This window comes from Budorcas taxicolor, chromosome 10, assembly GCF_023091745.1.
Source record: "Budorcas taxicolor isolate Tak-1 chromosome 10, Takin1.1, whole genome shotgun sequence".
Lineage (NCBI taxonomy): Eukaryota > Metazoa > Chordata > Mammalia > Artiodactyla > Bovidae > Budorcas > Budorcas taxicolor.
In genome coordinates, this window is record NC_068919.1 from 79438344 (window position 1) to 79457218 (window position 18875).

Genomic DNA, 18875 nt, shown 5'->3' on the forward strand with positions numbered 1-18875 from the left:
AGCCAACTTTTTCGCTCTCCTCTTTCACTTTCATCAAGAGGCTTTTTAGCTCCTCTTCACTTTCTGCCATAAGGGTGGTGTCATCTGCATATCTGAGGTTATTGATATTTCTCCCGGGAATCTTGATTCCAGCTTGTCCTTCTTCCAGCCCAGTGTTTCCCATGATGTACTCTACATATAAGTTAAATAAGCAGGGTGACAGTATACAGCCTTGACGTACTCCTTTCCCAATTTGGAACCAGTCTGTTCCATGTCCAGTTCTAACTGTTGCTTCCTGACCTGCATACAGATTTCTCAAGAGGCAGGTCAGGTGGTCTGGTATTCCCATCTCTTTCAGAATTTTCCACCCTTTAATGAGGTGTTAACCCACCTTTGTACCTCAGCTCACTTTAGCATAACCTTTCACCTAATTTAACACATACATCTGTTACCTATTAAGTCTGGATTTATAAAGAATCATGTACATAATTATCTTGAAAGTGGAAGTTTTTCAATCACGTCCAATTCTTTGCGACCCCATGGACTGTATGTCACCCACCAGGCTTCTCTGTCCATGGAACTTTCTAGGCAAGAATACTGGAGTGGGTAGCCATTTCTTTCTTCAGAGGCTACCCAGGGATCAAACCTGTGTCTCCTGCATTGCAGGCAGATTCTTTATCATCTGAGCCACCAGGAAGCCATTCTAAAATATAAGACTAAAAGATTGTGTTTTATTTCGATTTAAAAAAATCTTTTTGCATTGGAAGGAATTAATTGCCTAACTTTCGAAATGAAATGTCAACTTAAAAAATTACAGGAGTGTGAGGCCATTTTTTTTTTTTGCCTTCAAAATCTATTTGTTGAGTATATACTCAATTTATGGCCTTACATTGATTGTTAGAGTTCATAGGTCTACAATATAGCTTCTGCCTTCAAGAATTCACAGCCGATGGAAAATGAATAAATTAACAGTCAGTGACAGCAAGGGCTGGCAAACTTTTTCTAAAATGGCCAAGTAGTAAATATTTCAGGCTTTGTGGGCCATATGGTTTCTGTTGCAGTTACTCAGCTCTGCTGTCATAGCATGAAAGCAGCGATAGACAGTCTGTGAACAAATGAGCATGGCTGCATTCCAGTGCAAATTTTATTTACAAAACTAGGCATGAACCCTTGTCCTGTAGCTTGCTGCTGTCTGAATTGTAGTATAGTGATACAAAACTTATGGTTGACACGCACCAGTCTGCTGGATATGCATGAGGAGAAGAGGACACGGAAAATGTCAAGGAGGAAGGAGCTTACAAGCTGAGTCTTGAGAGACAGGATGTTACCCAGGAGAAGCAGCATGGAAGGCCCATGGATTCATGAACTGCAGACTAAACAAAGGCAGAGATGAGAGCTCATTTTGTTAAATATTTAGTGGGGACCTTTTAAAAAGGTAATCATTCAAATCCTTTCCAATAGCATCTTTCTAAGTAGTATTGAAAATTGTAGGTACCAAAATTCTATGACTGACTTCACATGTGTAGTTTCTTTACATTTATAAATATGAAGAATTGGTTTTGTATATTAAAATGGAAGCATACCAAAAATTGCCTTGTCTTTAGAGAAAGTCAAGTGTTTTACTTCATTTATTTTTCATTCTCAAGGCCATGCTAATTATTTGACAGTGTATAGTTCATTGATTTTTCACAAACCAAACACCCTTATGTTACCATGAGGCCACAGTTTAATTGTCCAACACTACCAATCAAAATTCTTAGACTGCTTCTCTCATAAACTTAATGATTTTTCATCTCTGAGCTTTCAGTCAGTTCTCTGGCTTAAAATCCTTTTTGCTAACAATAATTTTGCTTGTGTGAAGAACAGCGTGGGCATACTCTGTGTGCCCACCTTTTCCTCCTAGACCTGTCTAGAGTTTGGTTCTCTTTAATTGATCACTGCAGTGTAGGCTTCTAATTTCCAGGAAATGCCTCTTATTCCAAAATCATCTATTTCTTCATCTGAAAGTCTCTCTTTACCTCCATCAGTGCTTCCAAACTGAATGTAGCAACTCAGTGGATCTTGGGATAAATTTAGTAAGTTGGGCTTGTGACTTGGCATTTAAGAGGAGCATAAGGGAGGGACAAAGAGAAGGAAATTTTTTTGCGTTGTAACCATTGTAAAGTTGCAAAGAGTCATACAACAACAACATCAGATAAAATGCATAACACTCGTAACAAAACAAGGCTGTCTCCTCTCAACCACTGGTACTTAACATTGTACTTGAAGTCCTAGCCAGATGCTAGTTTGCAATAAGGCCAGAAACAAAAAGATAAGGCATAAAGATTGGCAAGAAGTAAGACTATCTATTTGCAGATGACATGATCACCTATGTAAAAATGGTTAAAAATTTTAAACCTCATAGTATCAAATGTTGACAATGGTATGGAGCAACTAGTACTTTCAGACATTGCTATTGGATATGTAAACTGGTACAACCACTTTGGAAAACAATTTGAGAGTTTTATCTTTTGTTATGTTTAGTCACTTCAGTCTTGTCCAACTCTTTGTAACTCTGTGGACTGTAGCCCACCAGGTTCCTTTGTCCATGGAATTTTCAGGAAAGAATACTGGAATGGGCTGCCATTTCCTCCTCCAGGGGATCTTCCCGACTCAGGGATCAAACCCGTGTCTTTTATGTCTCCTGCATTGGCAGGCAGGCTCCTTACCACTAGCACCACCTGGGAAGCCCATTTTCTTTTATAAATATACATATACCCGAAAGTTCTGATCCTAGGTATTTACTCAAGGGAAAAGAAAACTTGCATCCACAGAAAGATTTCTACCTGGACTTCTCTGGTGGTCCATTGGTTAAGCATCTACCTGCCAATGCAAGGGACATGGGTTTGATCCCTGGTCTGGGAAGATGCCACATGCCACAGGGCAACTAAACCCATATGCCATAGCTACCGAGCCCACGCCCTGGAGCCCATGCACCATAACTACTGAAGCCCAGGTACCTCGAGGCACAACAAAAGAAGCCCCTGCACCACAACCAGAGAGTAACCCCTGCTTGCTGCTGCTAGAGAAAGCCCACTTGCAGCAGTGAAGACCCAGCGCAGCCTAAAAATAATACAAATAATTTTTTTTAAAAGAGAAAGACTTGTACCTGAATGCTCGTAGCGACTTTATAATGGACCAGTGTTGGAAATTACCTAAATGTCCATCAGTAGCTGAAGGGGTAAATAAGTTGTGATATGTCCATACAATGGGACATTATTCAGCAAAAACAAGGACCAAGCGACAGATACATGCAAAGCTTAGATAAATCTCAAAATATTCTGCTAATCAAAAGAATCCTTATGCAAAAGAATACATATTGCATGACTCCATTTATAGGAAATCCTAGAACAGGGAAAACTCAAGAGGACAAGGAGCACATTCAGCACTTGCTTGGGACCAGGACTAACATATTGACCCCAAGGGAGCACAGGAGAACTGTTCTGGTATTTTTGAGTACTGTTCCAAAACTTGAACTTGGTGGTAGTTTAACTAGAGTTTTTACATTTGTGAATTATACCTCAATGAAGTGTGCTTTAAAAAAAAAGATTGAGACATTTAAAAGCAAATAAATGAAAAAATAAAGCAAACAATGAAATCACTATTTGGAAAAAAGTCTTAAGGCTAAAAAATTACTTTGGGAAGATGAAAAAGTTCTGGACATGGATAATGGTTGTAGAACAATGTGTGTACTTAAAGCCACAGAATCATATGATTAAAAATGTTTAAAATGATAAGTAAATTTTATGTAATGTATATTTTACATTTTTAAAAAAGGTTAAAAAAAGGAAAAAGCTATGTAAACAAAAAATCTTTAAAGAATTAGAAAAATGTATTTTTGTTATCTTAAGATGGTTTGTGCTTCTCAATAATTAAGGCAGGGTCTAAATTATTACAGCGGGCTTCTGTGATTTCTTTAGTCAAAGGTTAAATGCTTAGTCTAATTATAAATGGTAAATATGTTTAGTATTTTGGCCTGTATTTATAAAACCAGCAAAGATAAGAATTCTTGAAGTATTCATGCTTTGAGTATCAGATATTTGAGTATAAACTAGTAGTATTAATATTGCCTAGCCAGGTGTCATTTCCTGTAATTCAGAGTACCCCAACAATTGTATTTCTAGAACTGAATTTAGACTGAAGGAAGTGTCTCATTTAAACTGCCCTGCCCTTTTGGTTTCTAATTGGTGATTGTCCCCTGATGTGTTTTAAAGTTAAAGCGTTTTATACTCAGTTTGCTCTTTATTTGCAATTTTTGTATCAACCTAAGTATAAAACTAGATGAATTATTTTCATTATTATTGTTCTTCATTTGCCTATTTTCATCAGAATAAATCTTTCTGTGGTTTCTGGTGAGACTGGTGTGAATCTCTGTAGACAGAAGGGGGGATTGGAAGATGATATCCCTTGGGAAAATGACTGCTTTCTTGCCTGGTGATTTGCTTCCACTTCCTAGGTTTTGAGAATAATAGGCAGTTAAAAACTCTGCCTGCCAAAAGCAGAAGAGCTTTGGGAATTTTTTCATCATGAACTTTAAGGGAGTTTATGACTTGCTAGATTTCAATATAGGAAGTGAATGTCTTTGCAGGAAAATCTGTAGAGTTCAAAGTACAAAAGAACAGAAGCCTCTACATAAGATGCTTTAAGGGAGTAAACATGTTATCTCTTTATGGTTCATTCTGCTCTAGGGAAGCACCACCAAGCGAGTCAAACACAGAACGTGATTGCATCAGACAAAGCAGCAGTAGTACCAGTTGCCCATGAACATGAGCACAGCCATGACCACACGCAGCTGCATGCCTACATCGGTGTGTCCCTCGTACTGGGCTTTGTCTTCATGTTGTTGGTGGACCAGATTGGCAGCTCCCATGTGCATTCTACTGACGGTAAGTGGCCCCAAGGTTTTCTGAGCAGTGCAAAAACTTTGCATTTTAGGTGATCACAAATGATTGAATGATTCAGTATGTATCAGTAGCCATATTTAGTATTAAAACTCTTTTCTTAGGTTCTGGTGAATATGTTATTCATTTGAGGAAGCTAGTGGGTTGTGACATGTGGCACAAGAGAGTGTTTATTGGGTTACTACCCTGGTTATCTTAAAGCTGTTTCATTTGGTGGAGGTCTAGGGCAGAAGTTCTTAACCCTTTTTGTGCCATGGAGCCTTTAAGCAGTCTAAAGCCTGTGGACCATTCATTGGGATAAATAGTTTTTAAATACATAAAGCATAGTACATAGGACTACAGAGAAAATAAATTTTATTGAAATATAGTTACTAAAACATTAAAAACAAGGTTGTGGGGGGGCGGTCCTAAGATGGCAGAGGAATAGGACGGGAAGACCACTTTCTCCCTCACAAATTCCTCAAAAGAACATTTCAACGCTGAGCAAACTCCACAAAACAACTTCTGTAGGCTGGCAGAGGACATCAGGCAACCAGAAAAGCAGACCATTGTCTTCAAAAACAGGTAGGAAAAAATATAAAAGACGAAAAAGGAGACAAAGGAGGTGGGGAGGGAGCTCCGTCCCAGGAAGGGAAGCCCGTCCCGGGAAGGGAATTTTAAGAAGAGAGGTTTCCAAACACCTGGAAACACTCTCCCTGCTGAGTCTGTGGCGAGCCTTGGAAACACAGAGGGCAACATAACAGGAAGGGAAAAATAAATAAATAATTAAAACCAAGAGATTACAAGCCCAACAGTAACTCCCCCAGCGGAAAAGCAGCACAGACGCCCACATCCGCCACTAGGAAGTGGGGGCAGGGCAGGGAAGCACGGGAGGCGCGGGTTGCAGTGCTTTGTAAGAATCGGGCAGGAACGCCCCACGCGCAACCAGAATGATCTAACTTGGGCTAGCAAACCAGACTGTGGGATAGCTACCACGCGAAAAGCTCGAACATAAGACACCGCCAGGACCAAGCACAGAACAAAGGAAAAAGCCGGCTGCAGACCATCCCCCGCTGGGGACAGGCAGCCAGAGCCGTAAGGGCTGGAAAGGGGCAATTGCAGACCCAGAGAGACTTTACTTACCAAACTGCAAACAGGCTTCTTTGCTAAGACTTCTGGCGGTGCTGGACAGTCACCATCTGCCTCACAAGGGGCGCCAGCAGTCCACCCAGAAAACTGAGCAGCAGAGGCAGAAAAGGCGACAAGTCGCAGCGATCGCGCTCGCCAAACTCCTGAGCTACTCGGACCCGGGAAGGGCACAAAGCGCAGTCCCAGCCGAATCTGTGCCTCTGAGGGCTGCCTGAGCGCCGAACCTGAGCGGCTTAGACCGGGGAAGTGCACACAGCCTAGGGCCGGCCTCAGACGGTTCCCGGCTGAGCATCGTAGAGCCGGAGCGGTTTGTACGCCGCGAGAAGGGACAGGTCCAGCGGGGCTGAGACACTGTGCACACGACAGAGCTACTTGTTTGCAGCATCCCCCCTCCCCACAGCGCGACTGAACTAGTGAGCCTAAAAAACCAGCATAAAGAAGAAGTTAAAAAGAGGGAACCGCCTTGGAAGTGACCCCACACGGCCCACAACATCAGAGAAGGGCCAGATATATTTTTACTATTTTTAAAATCATTCCTTTTTTTTTTCTTTTTCTAACTTTTTTTTTAAATAGTTAAGTCTTCTATTTCTCCTCTAATTTTTATTTCTATAACCTATTATTACTATTCCAAAAAAAACCGACTTTTTTTTTTTTTTTAAAGGCAAACACCATATATAGTCTTTGGGTGGTTATTGGTGCTTTTTTTTTTTTTTTTTTAAATAATTCTTGTGGCTTTTTTTTTCTTTTTTTTTCTTTTTTCCTTTTTCCTTCTGCTTCTTTTCTTTAATATTGTATTTTTGAAAATCCAACCTCTGCTCTAGATTTTTAATCTTTGCTCTTTGGTTTTTGTTGTCAATTTTGTACATTAAAAAACCCAAACTTCACTACCCAATTTTACCTGAGAGCGAGATTACTGGCTTGACCACTCTCTCCTTGTTTGGACTCTCCTTTTTCTCCTCCTTTGGACTCTCCTTTTTCTCCACCAGGTGGCCTCTGTCTCTTTTCTCCCCCATCTCTTCTCTATCCAACTCTGTGACTCTCTGTGTGTTCCAGATGGTGGAGAACACCTAAGGAACTGGTTACTGGCAGGATTTGTCTCTCTCCTTCTCATTCCTCTCTCTTATCCTTCTGGCCACCTCTGTCTACTTCCTCCCTCTCCTCTTCCCTGTATAACTCCGTAAATACCTCTGAGCGGTCCAGACTATGGAATGCACCTAAGGAAGTGACTACTGGCTAGCTTGCTCTCTCCTCTTTTGATCTCACCGCATCTCATTCCAGTCACCTCTAACTACCCCCTCCCTCTTCTCTTCTCCTTGTAACTCAGTGAACCACTCTGAGTGTCCCTCAATGTGGAGAAACTTTTCATCTTTAACCTAGATGTTTTATCATCGGTGCTGTATAGATGGAGAAGTCTAGAGGCTACTGTAAAAATAAAACTGAAAACCAGAAGCAGGAGGCTTAAGTCCAAAGCCTGAAAACATCAGAGAACTCCTGAATTCAGGGAACATTGAGCAATAGGAGCTCATCAAATGCCTCCATACCTACACTGAAACCAAGCTCCACCCAAGGACCAACAAGTTCCAGAACAAGACATACCACACAAATTCTCCAGCAACACAGGAACACACCCCTGAGCTTCAGTATACAGGCAGCTCAAGGTTACTCCAAAACCTTTGACGTCTCATAACCCATTACTGGTCACTCCACTGCACTCCAGAAAAGAAACCCAGCTCCACCCACCAGAACTCCAAAACAAGCCTCCCTAACCAGGAAACCTAGACAAGCCACTGATACAACCCCACCCACAGTGAGGAAGCTCCATAATAAAGAGAACTCCACAAATTACCAGAATATAAAAAGGCCACCCCAAACGCAGCAATATAATCAAGATGAAGAGACAGAGGAATACTCAGCAGGTAAAGGAACAGGAGAGTTGCCCACCAAACCAAACAAAAGAGGAAGAGGTAGGGAATCTACCTGAGAAAGAATTCCGAATATTGATAGTGAAAATGATCCAAAATCTTGAAATCAAAATGGAATCACAGATAAATAGCCTAGAGACAAGGATTGAGAACATGCAAGAAAGGTTTAACAAGGACCTAGAAGAAATAAAAAAGAGTCAATATATAATGAATAACACAATAAATGAGATCAGAAACACTCTGGAGGCAACAAATAGCAGAATAATGGAGGCAGAAGATAGGATTAGTGAAATAGAAGTTAGAATGGTAGAAATAAATGAATCAGAGAGGAAACAAGAAAAACGAATTAAAAGAAATGAGGACAATCTCAGAGACCTCCAGGACAATATGAAACGCTCCAACATTCGAATTATAGGAGTCCCAGAAGAAGAAGACAAAAAGAAAGACCATGAGAAAATCCTTGAGGAGATAATAGTTGAAAACTTCCCTAAAATGGGGAAGGAAATAATCACCCAAGTCCAAGAAACACAGAGAGTTCCAAATAGTATAAACCCAAGGCGAAACACCCCAAGACACACATTAATCAGATTAACAAAGATCAAACACAAAGAACAAATATTAAAAGCAGCAAGGGAAAAACAACAAATAACACACAAGGGGATTCCCATAAGGATAACAGCTGATCTTTCAATAGAAACTCTTCAGGCCAGGAGGGAATGGCAAGACATACTTAAAGTGATGAAAGAAAATAACCTACAGCCCAGATTACTGTACCCAGCAAGGATCTCATTCAAATATGAAGGAGAAATCAAAAGCTTTACAGACAAGCCAAAGCTGAGAGAATTCAGCACCACCAAACCAGCTCTCCAACAAATTCTAAAGGATATTCTCTAGACAGGAAACACAAAAAGGGTGTATAAACCCGAACCCAAAACAATAAAGTAAACGGTAACGGGATCATACTTATCAATAATTACCTTAAACGTAAATGGGTTGAATGCCCCAACCAAAAGACAAAGACTGGCCGAATGGATACAAAAACAAGACCCCTCTATATGCTGCTTACAAGAGACCCACCTCAAAACAAGGGACACATACAGACTGAAAGTGAAGGGCTGGAAAAAGATATACCATGCAAATAGAGACCAAAAGAAAGCAGGAGTGGCAATACTCATCTCCGATAAAATAGACTTTAAAACAAAGGCTGTGAAAAGAGACAAAGAAGGCCACTACGTAATGATCAAAGGATCAATCCAAGAAGAAGATATAACAATTATAAATATATATGCACCCAACATAGGAGCACCGCAATATGTAAGACAAATGCTAACAAGTATGAAAGGGGAAATCAACAATAACACGATAATAGTGGGAGACTTTAATACCCCACTCACACCTATGGACAGATCAACTAAACAGAAAATCAACAAAGAAACGCAAACTTTAAATGATACATTAGACCAGTTAGACCTAATTGATATCTATAGGACATTTCACCCCAAAACAATGAATTTTACCTTTTTCTCAAGTGCTCACGGAACCTTCTCCAGGATAGATCACATCCTGGGCCATAAATCTAGCCTTGATAAATTCAAAAAAATCGAGATCATTCCAAGCATCTTTTCTGACCATAATGAAGATTAGATCTCAATTACAGGAGAAAAACTATTAAAAATTCCAACATATGGAGGTTGAACAACACACTTCTGAATAACCAACAAATCACAGAAGAAATCAAAAAAGAAATCAAAATATGCATAGAAACTAATGAAAATGAAAACACAACAACCCAAAACCTGTGGGACACTATAAAAGCAGTGCTAAGAGGAAAGTTCATAGCAATACAGGCATACCTCAAGAAACAAGAAAAAAGTCAAATAAATAACCTAACTCTACACACCTAAAGCAACTAGAAAAGGAAGAATTGGAGAACCCCAGAGTTAGTAGAAGGAAAGAAATCTTAAAAATCAGGGCAGAAATAAATGCAAAAGTAACAAAAGAGACCATAGCAAAAATCAACAAAGCCAAAAGCTGGTTCTTTGAAAGGATAAATAAAATTGACAAACCATTAGCCAGACTCATCAAGAAGCAAAGAGAGAAAAATAAAATCAATAAAATTAGAAATGAAAATGGAGAGATCACAACAGACAACACAGAAATACAAAGGATCATAAGAGACTACTATCAGCAGTTGTATGCCAATAAAATGGACAACGTGGAAGAAATGGACAAATTCTTAGAAAAGTACAATTTTCCAAAACTGAACCAGGAAGAAATAGAAAATCTTAACAGACCCATCACAAGCACGGAAATTGAAACTGTAATCAGAAATCTTCCAGCAAACAAAAGCCCAGGTCCAGACGGCTTCACAGCTGAATTCTACCAAAAATTTCAAGAAGAGCTAACACCTATCCTACTCAAACTCTTCCAGAAAATTGCAGAGGAAGGTAAACTTCCAAACTCATTCTATGAGGCCACCATCACCCTAATACCAAAACCTGACAAAGATACTACAAAAAAAGAAAACTACAGGCCAATATCACTGATGAACTTAGATGCAGAAATCCTCAACAAAATTCTAGCAATCAGAATCCAACAACACATTAAAAAGATCATACACCATGACCAAGTGGGCTTTATCCCAGGGATGCAAGGATTCTTCAATATCTGCAAATCAATCAATGTAATTCACCACATTAATAAATTGAAAAATAAAAGCCATATGATTATCTCAATAGATGCAGAGAAGGCCTTTGACAAAATTCAACATCCATTTATGATAAAAACTCTCCAGAAAGCAGGAATAGAAGGAACATACCTCAATGTAATAAAAGCTATATATGACAAACCCACAGCAAACATTATCCTCAACGGTGAAAAATTGAAAGCATTTCCCCTAAAGTCAGGAACAAGACAAGGGTGCCCACTTTCATCGCTACTATTCAACATAGTTCTGGAAGTTTTGGCCACAGCAGTCAGAGCAGAGAAAGAAATAAAAGGAATCCAAATTGGAAAAGAAGAAGAAAAACTGTCACTGTTTGCAGATGACATGATCCTCTACATAGAAAACCCTAAAGACTCCACCAGAAAATTACTAGAGCTAATCAATGAATATAGTAAAGTTGCAGGATATAAAATCAACACAGAAATCCCTTGCATTCCTATACACTAATAATGAGAAAGTAGAAAAAGAAATTAAGGAAACAATTCCATTCACCATTGCAACGAAAAGAATAAAATACTTAGGAATATATCTACCTAAAGAAACTAAAGACCTATATATAGAAAACTATAAAACACTGATGAAAGAAATCAAAGAGGACACTAATAGATGGAGAAATATACCATGTTTATGGATCGAAAGAATCAATATAGTGAAAATGAGTATACTACCCAAAGCAATTTACAAATTCAATGCAATCCCTATCAAGCTACCAGCCATATTTTTCACAGAACTAGAACAAATAATTTCAAGATTTGTATGGAAATACAAAAAACCTCGAATTGCCAAAGCAATCTTGAGAAAGAAGAATGGAACTGGAGGAATCAACTTGCCTGACTTCAGGCTCTACTACAAAGCCACAGTCATCAAGACAGTATGGTAGTGGCACAAAGACAGAAATATAGATCAATGGAACAAAATAGAAAGCCCAGAGATAAATCCACACACATATGGACACCTTATCTTTGACAAAGGAGGCAAGAATATACAATGGAGTAAAGACAATCTCTTTAACAAGTGGTGCTGGGAAAACTGGTCAACCACTTGTAAAAGAATGAAACTAGATCACTTTCTAACATCGCACACAAAAATAAACTCAAAATGGATTAAAGATCTAAATTTAAGACCAGAAACTATAAAACTCCTAGAGGAGAACATAGGCAAAACACTCTCCGACATAAATCACAGCAGGATCCTCTATGATCCACCTCCCAGAATACTGGAAATAAAAGCAAAAATAAACAAATGGGATCTAATTAAAATTAAAAGCTTCTGCACAACAAAGGAAAATATAAGCAAGGTGAAAAGACAGCCTTCTGAATGGGAGAAAATAATAGCAAATGAAGCAACTGACAAACAACTCATCTCAAAAATATACAAGCAACTTATGCAGCTCAATTCCAGAAAAATAAACAACCCAATCAAAAAATGGGCCAAAGAACTAAATAGACATTTCTCCAAAGAAGACATACGGATGGCTAACAAACACATGAAAAGATGCTCAACATCACTCATTATTAGAGAAATGCAAATCAAAACCACAATGAGGTACCACTTCACACCAGTCAGAATGTCTGTGATCCAAAAATCTGCAAGCAGTAAATGCTGGAGAGGGTGTGGAGAAAAGGGAACCCTCCTACACTGTTGGTGGGAATGCAAACTAGTACAGCCACTTTGGAGAACAGTGTGGAGGTTCCTTAAAAAATTGCAAATAGAACTGCCTTATGACCCAGCAATCCCACTGCTGGACATACACACCAAGTAAACCAGAATTGAAAGAGACACATGTACCCCAATGTTCATCGCAGCACTGTTTATACTAGCCAGGACATGGAAGCAGCCTAGATGTCCATCAGCAGATGAATGGATAAGAAAGCTGTGGTACATATACACAATGGAGTATTACTCAGCCGTTAAAAAGAATACATTTGAATCAGTTCTGATGAGATGGATGAAACTGGAGCCGATTATACAGAGTGAAGCAAGCCAGAAAGAAAAACACCAATACAGTATACTAACACATATATATGGAATTTAGAAAGATGGCAGTGACAACCCTGTATGCAAGACAGCAAAAAAGACACAGATGTGTATAACAGATTTTTGGACTCTGAGGGAGAGGGAGAGGGTGGGATGATTTGGGAGAATGGCATTGTAACATGTATACTATCATGTAAGAATCGAATTGCCAGTCTATGTTCGACGTAGGATACAGCATGCTTGGGGCTGGTGCACAGTGATGACCCAGAGAGATGTAATGGGGAGGGAGGTAGGAGGGGGGTTCATGTTTGGGAACGCATGTATACCCGTGGTGGATTCATGTCAATGTATGGCAAAACCAATACAGTATTGTAAAGTAAAATAAAGTAAAAATTAAAAAAAAAAAAAAAGATTAGGGCAGAAATAAAACAGAGACTAGAAAACCAACAGACAAGAAAAAAAATATATATATATATTAGATCTGCAGATTGGCTTTTCCCATCTGACAAAGCTGAGTGCAGAAGCTGCAGGGTCTGGGCGATGTCTGGGCCTGCTCTCCAACGGGTAAGCCCCATCGCAGCTGGGAATTTCTGAGTGGTGCCTGTTTGGGAGTTCTCTACCACTCCTTCCACGCCCAGCTGGTCTCACTAGGCTACAATTATATATAAGAGGAAGAAAATACCTGTTTGAATACTGAAAGGAGCAAAAGACTTCTAGACACTTTTTAGAATTCTGAGACACGTGATTTTACACAGACATTTGTAGTATTGAATTCATGTTAGATATTCTGTCAATATACCTTAATAATTGCATTTAATATTGTAAGTGGTTGGCTCAGGAAAGGACAGTGAATGAAGGGTGTGCTTTGTTTATCTAGCAACACTCCTCCCCCTCATTTTCTTTTTTCTTTTTTTTTTTTTTGGTTAAATCACTGTAGAAATGAAATTTAAATCCCTGGTATCCACTTCAAATTGAAGACATCTAACCAAAAAACAAAAAAATAAAAAATAAAGAAAATAAATAAAAACTAAAAACAAGGTTGTGATATAGGATGTCTCTTTATCAATGTATTAAATAATGATATAACATCTTTAAATTATAAGCAAGTTAGAGTTAAATTGTTTAGGACATTAGTATAACAGCTATTGTTGAGTAGCCTGACTAAGAACATTAAATTCTGAGATGAGCTTTAACAGGCAACAGATTGTCAAGTTGAACATTGTTGTCAAGTTGATTTGGGTTTTTGTTTTGATGGTTATTAGTGTAGAAAAGCCTGATTCACAAAGATACTTTATTACAGATACACTTAAACACATTTGTAGCTTGCTTTCCAGGGAAAGATAAACTTCTTTCAAGGACAACTAGAATTCTCTAAGACTTTTAAAATCAATTCCAGTCATAGTAACTTTTTTGTCTTGAGATCAATGAATTCATCTTTGGTTAAATCAACATCTTTGATATATGGTTTATATTAAATAAAAAAGGATTCTGAGCCATGATACACCTTTGATACCATTGTGATACAAATAAATTTGAAAGGGTTATAATAGACACGAGAATTTATAAATATTTCTTTTCAAATATATTGACAGAATTTTACAGATGCAAACTACTAGAAAACATAAATATCTTGGTCCTCGGTGAGAGAGATCCCATGACTTCTGCTGTTTGGTGGCTAAATGACTGTTAGGTACGGAGTTGCCTCAGTTACCCAGCTCCATCTCGTGAGCATTTACAGACAGGAAGACTGAATCAAGCAGTGTGGCAGTACTTCGCAGTCGAGTTCAGTCACTCATTCGTGTCCAACTCTTTTGTGACCCAATGGACTGCAGCACACCAGGCTTCTCTGTCCATCCCCAACTCCTGGAGCTTGCTCAAACTATGTCCACTGATCAGTGATGCCATCCAAACATCTTATCCTCTGTCATCTCCTGCTCCTGCCTTCGATCTTTCCCAGCTTCAGGGACTTTTCCAGTGAGTCAGTTCTTCGCATCAGGTGGCCAAAGTATTGGAGCTTCAGCTTCAGCATCAGTCCTTCCAATGAACATTCAGGACTGATCTCTTTTAAAATTGACTGGTTTGAGCTCCTTGCAGTCCAAGGGACTCTCAAGAGTCTTCTCCAACACCACAGTTCAAAAGCATTAATTCTTCCACACTCAGCCTTCTCTATAGTCCAACTCTCACAACCATACATTACTATGGGAAAAATAGCTTTGACTAGACAGACCTTTGTTGGCAAAGTAACGTCTCTGCTTTTTAATATGCTATTTAGGTTTGCCATAGAAGGATTCTGAGCCATAATACACCTTTTCTTCTAAGGAGCAAGCGTCTTTTAATTTCATGGCTGCAGTCACCATCTGCAGTGATTCTGGAGCCCAAGAAAATACAGTCTGTCATGGTTTCCATTGTTTCCCCATCTATTTGCCGTGAAGTGATGGGACCGGAGGCCATGATCTTAGTTTTTTGAGTATTGAGTTTTAAGCCAGCTTTTTCACTGTCCTCTTTGACTTTCATCAAGAGACTTTTTAGTTCCTCTTCACTTTCTACCATAAGGGTTGTGTCATCTGCATTCTGTAAGCAGTACTTCTATAAGCCCTTAATTTAAAGTAGTGATGAGTGAAAGTGATAATAAGAAAGTATCTTAGGATGACTGTAAAATAATATAAAATTATCTGATTTCTATTGGTAAAGGTAGTGCTAATATTACTTGTGGATTATTGTCTATATTTATGACAAAAGGAAATGCTAAGGTTCAGTTAAAGGTTAGTAAAAATAAAAATGAATTTTTTTTTCAATTTAAGGTCACAAACACCCCCTGCATTCTCCCTGTGTGGAAAAGCTGGCAAAAGACATGAACAAATAGTTTATGAAAAGATGTAAAAATAGTTTTTAAATACACGAAAGATGTCCCCTGCATTTAAAATAAGAAGAATGCAAATTGAAGTTCCACTGAGATGTCATTGCTCACCTGTCAGATAGTCAAATTCAAAACCTTGACAACATAGATTCTATTGGCAAAGCTGTGATGATATAGGCATTCTCATCTGTTGCTGTGGATGTTCGTAGTGGTACAGTCCCTGTGGAGGGGAGTTTACCCTTCAAGCCAGAAATCCCACTGCTAGGAGTCTGTTCTGATGATTCAGCTCCAGTGTGAAGACGCATAAGCACAATAGTCGATGCAGCCTTGTTTGTCATTGTAAAACCGCTTCAGTGTCCATCACACAGACTGACGGAGTGAAGTGCTGCGTGTCTACGTAATTGAGTTCTCTGTAGCAATGAAATAAAATAAGGAATCCAATCTCTGTCAACCAAGAGGGAGAAATTTCCAGGAGATATTGTTAAGTGAGGGGGAAAAAAAATAAACTACCATCTGTCATATATTTGTGTAAGAAAGAAGGAGAAACAAGGAAACATGTATATATTTGCTTATCTTTACAAAAAAGAAACATAAGGATCAACTAGAAACCAAAGTTGATTACTTGTAGGAGTGAGGGCAGTTGTGGGATAGGGTAGAAGGGTTTTAAGAGAGGGCATGACACTTCCCTGGGCATGCCTTTTCAATACAGTTTAACTTTTGGAAATATGTTAATGTTTTCCATATTCAAAATATAAAATGAAGTCAACAAGGGTCGGGGAGCTAACTGAAACAGATGAACTATACATCAAATGAATAACACAATCACTGAAAGGGATTTAAAAGAAAGAAACTCAAGTAGCTCATGAATGTGGTTATTTGGCGCTATACCTTTAGTAGTGGGTAGAGTTGGGCAGGAAGTATAAGCAATACTGAACTCTTTGTAGTAAGCTTTGTCTTTTCTAATGGTGTGGGGAAAAGTGTTCTGAAACTATTTCAGATATGTTACAGGGTTAAGGAAATGAGTAGATGTGCTGCTGTTGGTGAAACCAGAGTCCTCACTGAGGAAGAAGGGATATGCAAACAGGGAATGAGGGAAAGCAAGAAAGAACCCCTGCAGGGGTAGATTGGAACTGGAGCTATTGGAATCATGATTTTGAAAACTTGTGTGTGTATGTGTGCATATACACATGTGTGTTTACATATACGTGGGTGTATGTCATAGCTGTGTGTGTAGAGAGGGCCTCGAAGTACAGACAGCCCACTGGCAATGAGCATATCAGGGCTCTTCAAAGACAGGACTGATTTTAGGATGAGGCAGGTCAGTATAAAGTGAGCTTGAAATATCTAGTGCTCAGAATATATACGAATAAAAAAGATGGGATCGTCACAGGATATAGGAACCAGCTGGAAGGGGCTTCCATTGGCCGGATCTCGGACAGTTTGTCCACTGAGATGATGAAGAACAGCAATAAAGCATAAACCATTAAAAAAAAGGGGGGGAGTTAGTGCGCACATCCACACGAGAGAAAGATAAAAGAGGGGAGGGCATTTGCTTCCAGCAGAACGCTAAATACTGGGAAACATGAAAGCAGTTGGACTTGGACATTTTTGCAACCTTTCTAGTAAAAATTGGCTCAAGCCAGAATCGTCAATGAATGTTAGATCTAGGGGATATGTTTTGATTTGCTTATTAGTTGCAAAGGGGGAAAAAAGTAACTAAATGAAGAAATCAGACGATACCTTGATCAGATGATCAAGATTAATGTCACTGGTATTCTGCTTCAGTGTGTACAGAAAGTTCCTTTTAGATCAGCCTCCCTGCAGGTAACTATAAATTTTAGACAGAGTTTTGAAAACCCACTGTCTGAAGACACTAGAGAGTCACCTAAAGGAGGCAAATTCTGGAAGGGAGTCTACACTGGAAACTGATTTTTACAGCTTTTAGTTCCTGTTTCTGCTTTTAGCAGTCAGTGCCTATGGGGTAGCCAACTGATAGAAGAGTCTTTCTGGCCTAAAGAGGACAGAGTTCAAGGTAACTACAGTCACTGCAAAGTGAGAGGAGAATCTTAGAAAGGAGACAGACAGAGAAAGTCAGCCCTAAATTCTGTGTATAAACTAGCCAAGTCTCTGGCTAAGCCCTGAACCATGCTTTCTTGGGCAGGCTCCAGGCAGGTCCACTAAAGATGAAAGAACTAAACTGAGACTTAGGCAGCTGCCCCAAAGACAGAATTTGCCATTTGAGCCAAATCAAGTTACTTTAAAGCAAAGCAAAAAAGAAATCAACATTCTTTGGAGGAATGTAATAGAATCCATGGTATCCACAAGATAACGTTTACAGTGTCCAAGATGTAGTCCAGAATTCACACCACCAGCGAGCAGCAGGTGTACATCCTGTGCGTCAGGATGTGATCGTCTGAGAAGCGGCACCTATGTAGTATTCCATCCAAGAATGCTTTTCTAAGGACACATCAGACAGATCCAAAAGTAAGGACCACTCTGTTAAAGAACAAGAAAGGTGCAGGGAGGGGAATGTATTCTTCAGATACACCAACGTCACAGAAGTCAAAGGCAGAGAAAATGTTTCAGATTAAAGGAGACTAAAGAGATAGTCACAGCTAAATGTAACATGCAGTCTTAGACTGGATTCTTCCTGGAAAAGGAAACATGCTCTGAAAGTTATTCTTGGGCAATTGACAAAAGTAAAATATGCAAGAGAGTAGAAAAAAATCTCACTGGTATTTACTGAATTTGATAACTTTACTGTGATTATGTAAGAAGATATCCTTTCCCATCAGAAATACACACTGAAGGATCTAAGGATAGTTAACGAGGAGTATAAAGTGTAGTATACTCTTAAATGGTATATCCCAGGAAAGGAAATGTATGTGTGTAGTGTGGAGAGAGAACAAGAGAGCCTAAGTATAGATGATAAGGCAAATATGGCAAATGTTGGACAGGGTATTAAAGAAACTGTTTTAACTGGACTGCACAGTGAGAAATACGATGTATCAGTTGGTGTAGAGCTTAAAAACCTACTTAATAGAGCAGTTGGATTGAATTTGAAAAGTAGCAGATTCTTCATGTGTTAGCTGACCCATCAAAAGAGTGATGAGTTAGGAAGATGATTCTGACAAGGACGTGTAAGATGAATTTGGTTCGGGAGAAATGGGAGTAAGAGGAAACATCCAGACCTACTGCTAGTTTAGGGGTTGGAGCAGGGGTTGTTTGGGTGGATGGAAATTTAGGTTAGGATGGTGGCAGTAAATGGAGATAGGCAAATGTAACAGACATTTTGATGTTGGAATAAAGATAAAGTTGCAGGAGGCTTGAGGAATGGGCAGGCGGAG

The 18875-nt window shown here is 39.1% G+C and overlaps 1 protein-coding gene across 1 annotated transcript in view; it reads left to right on the forward strand.

The window, feature by feature from the left end:
• The window catches only part of SLC39A9 (solute carrier family 39 member 9), a 57579-nt gene that overhangs the window by 32289 nt on the left and 6415 nt on the right, over positions 1-18875 (forward strand). The window contains exon 3 of the mRNA XM_052646575.1: positions 4707-4904. Coding sequence (XP_052502535.1) covers positions 4707-4904 — 198 coding nt within the window. The remainder of the gene's footprint in view (positions 1-4706; positions 4905-18875) is intronic.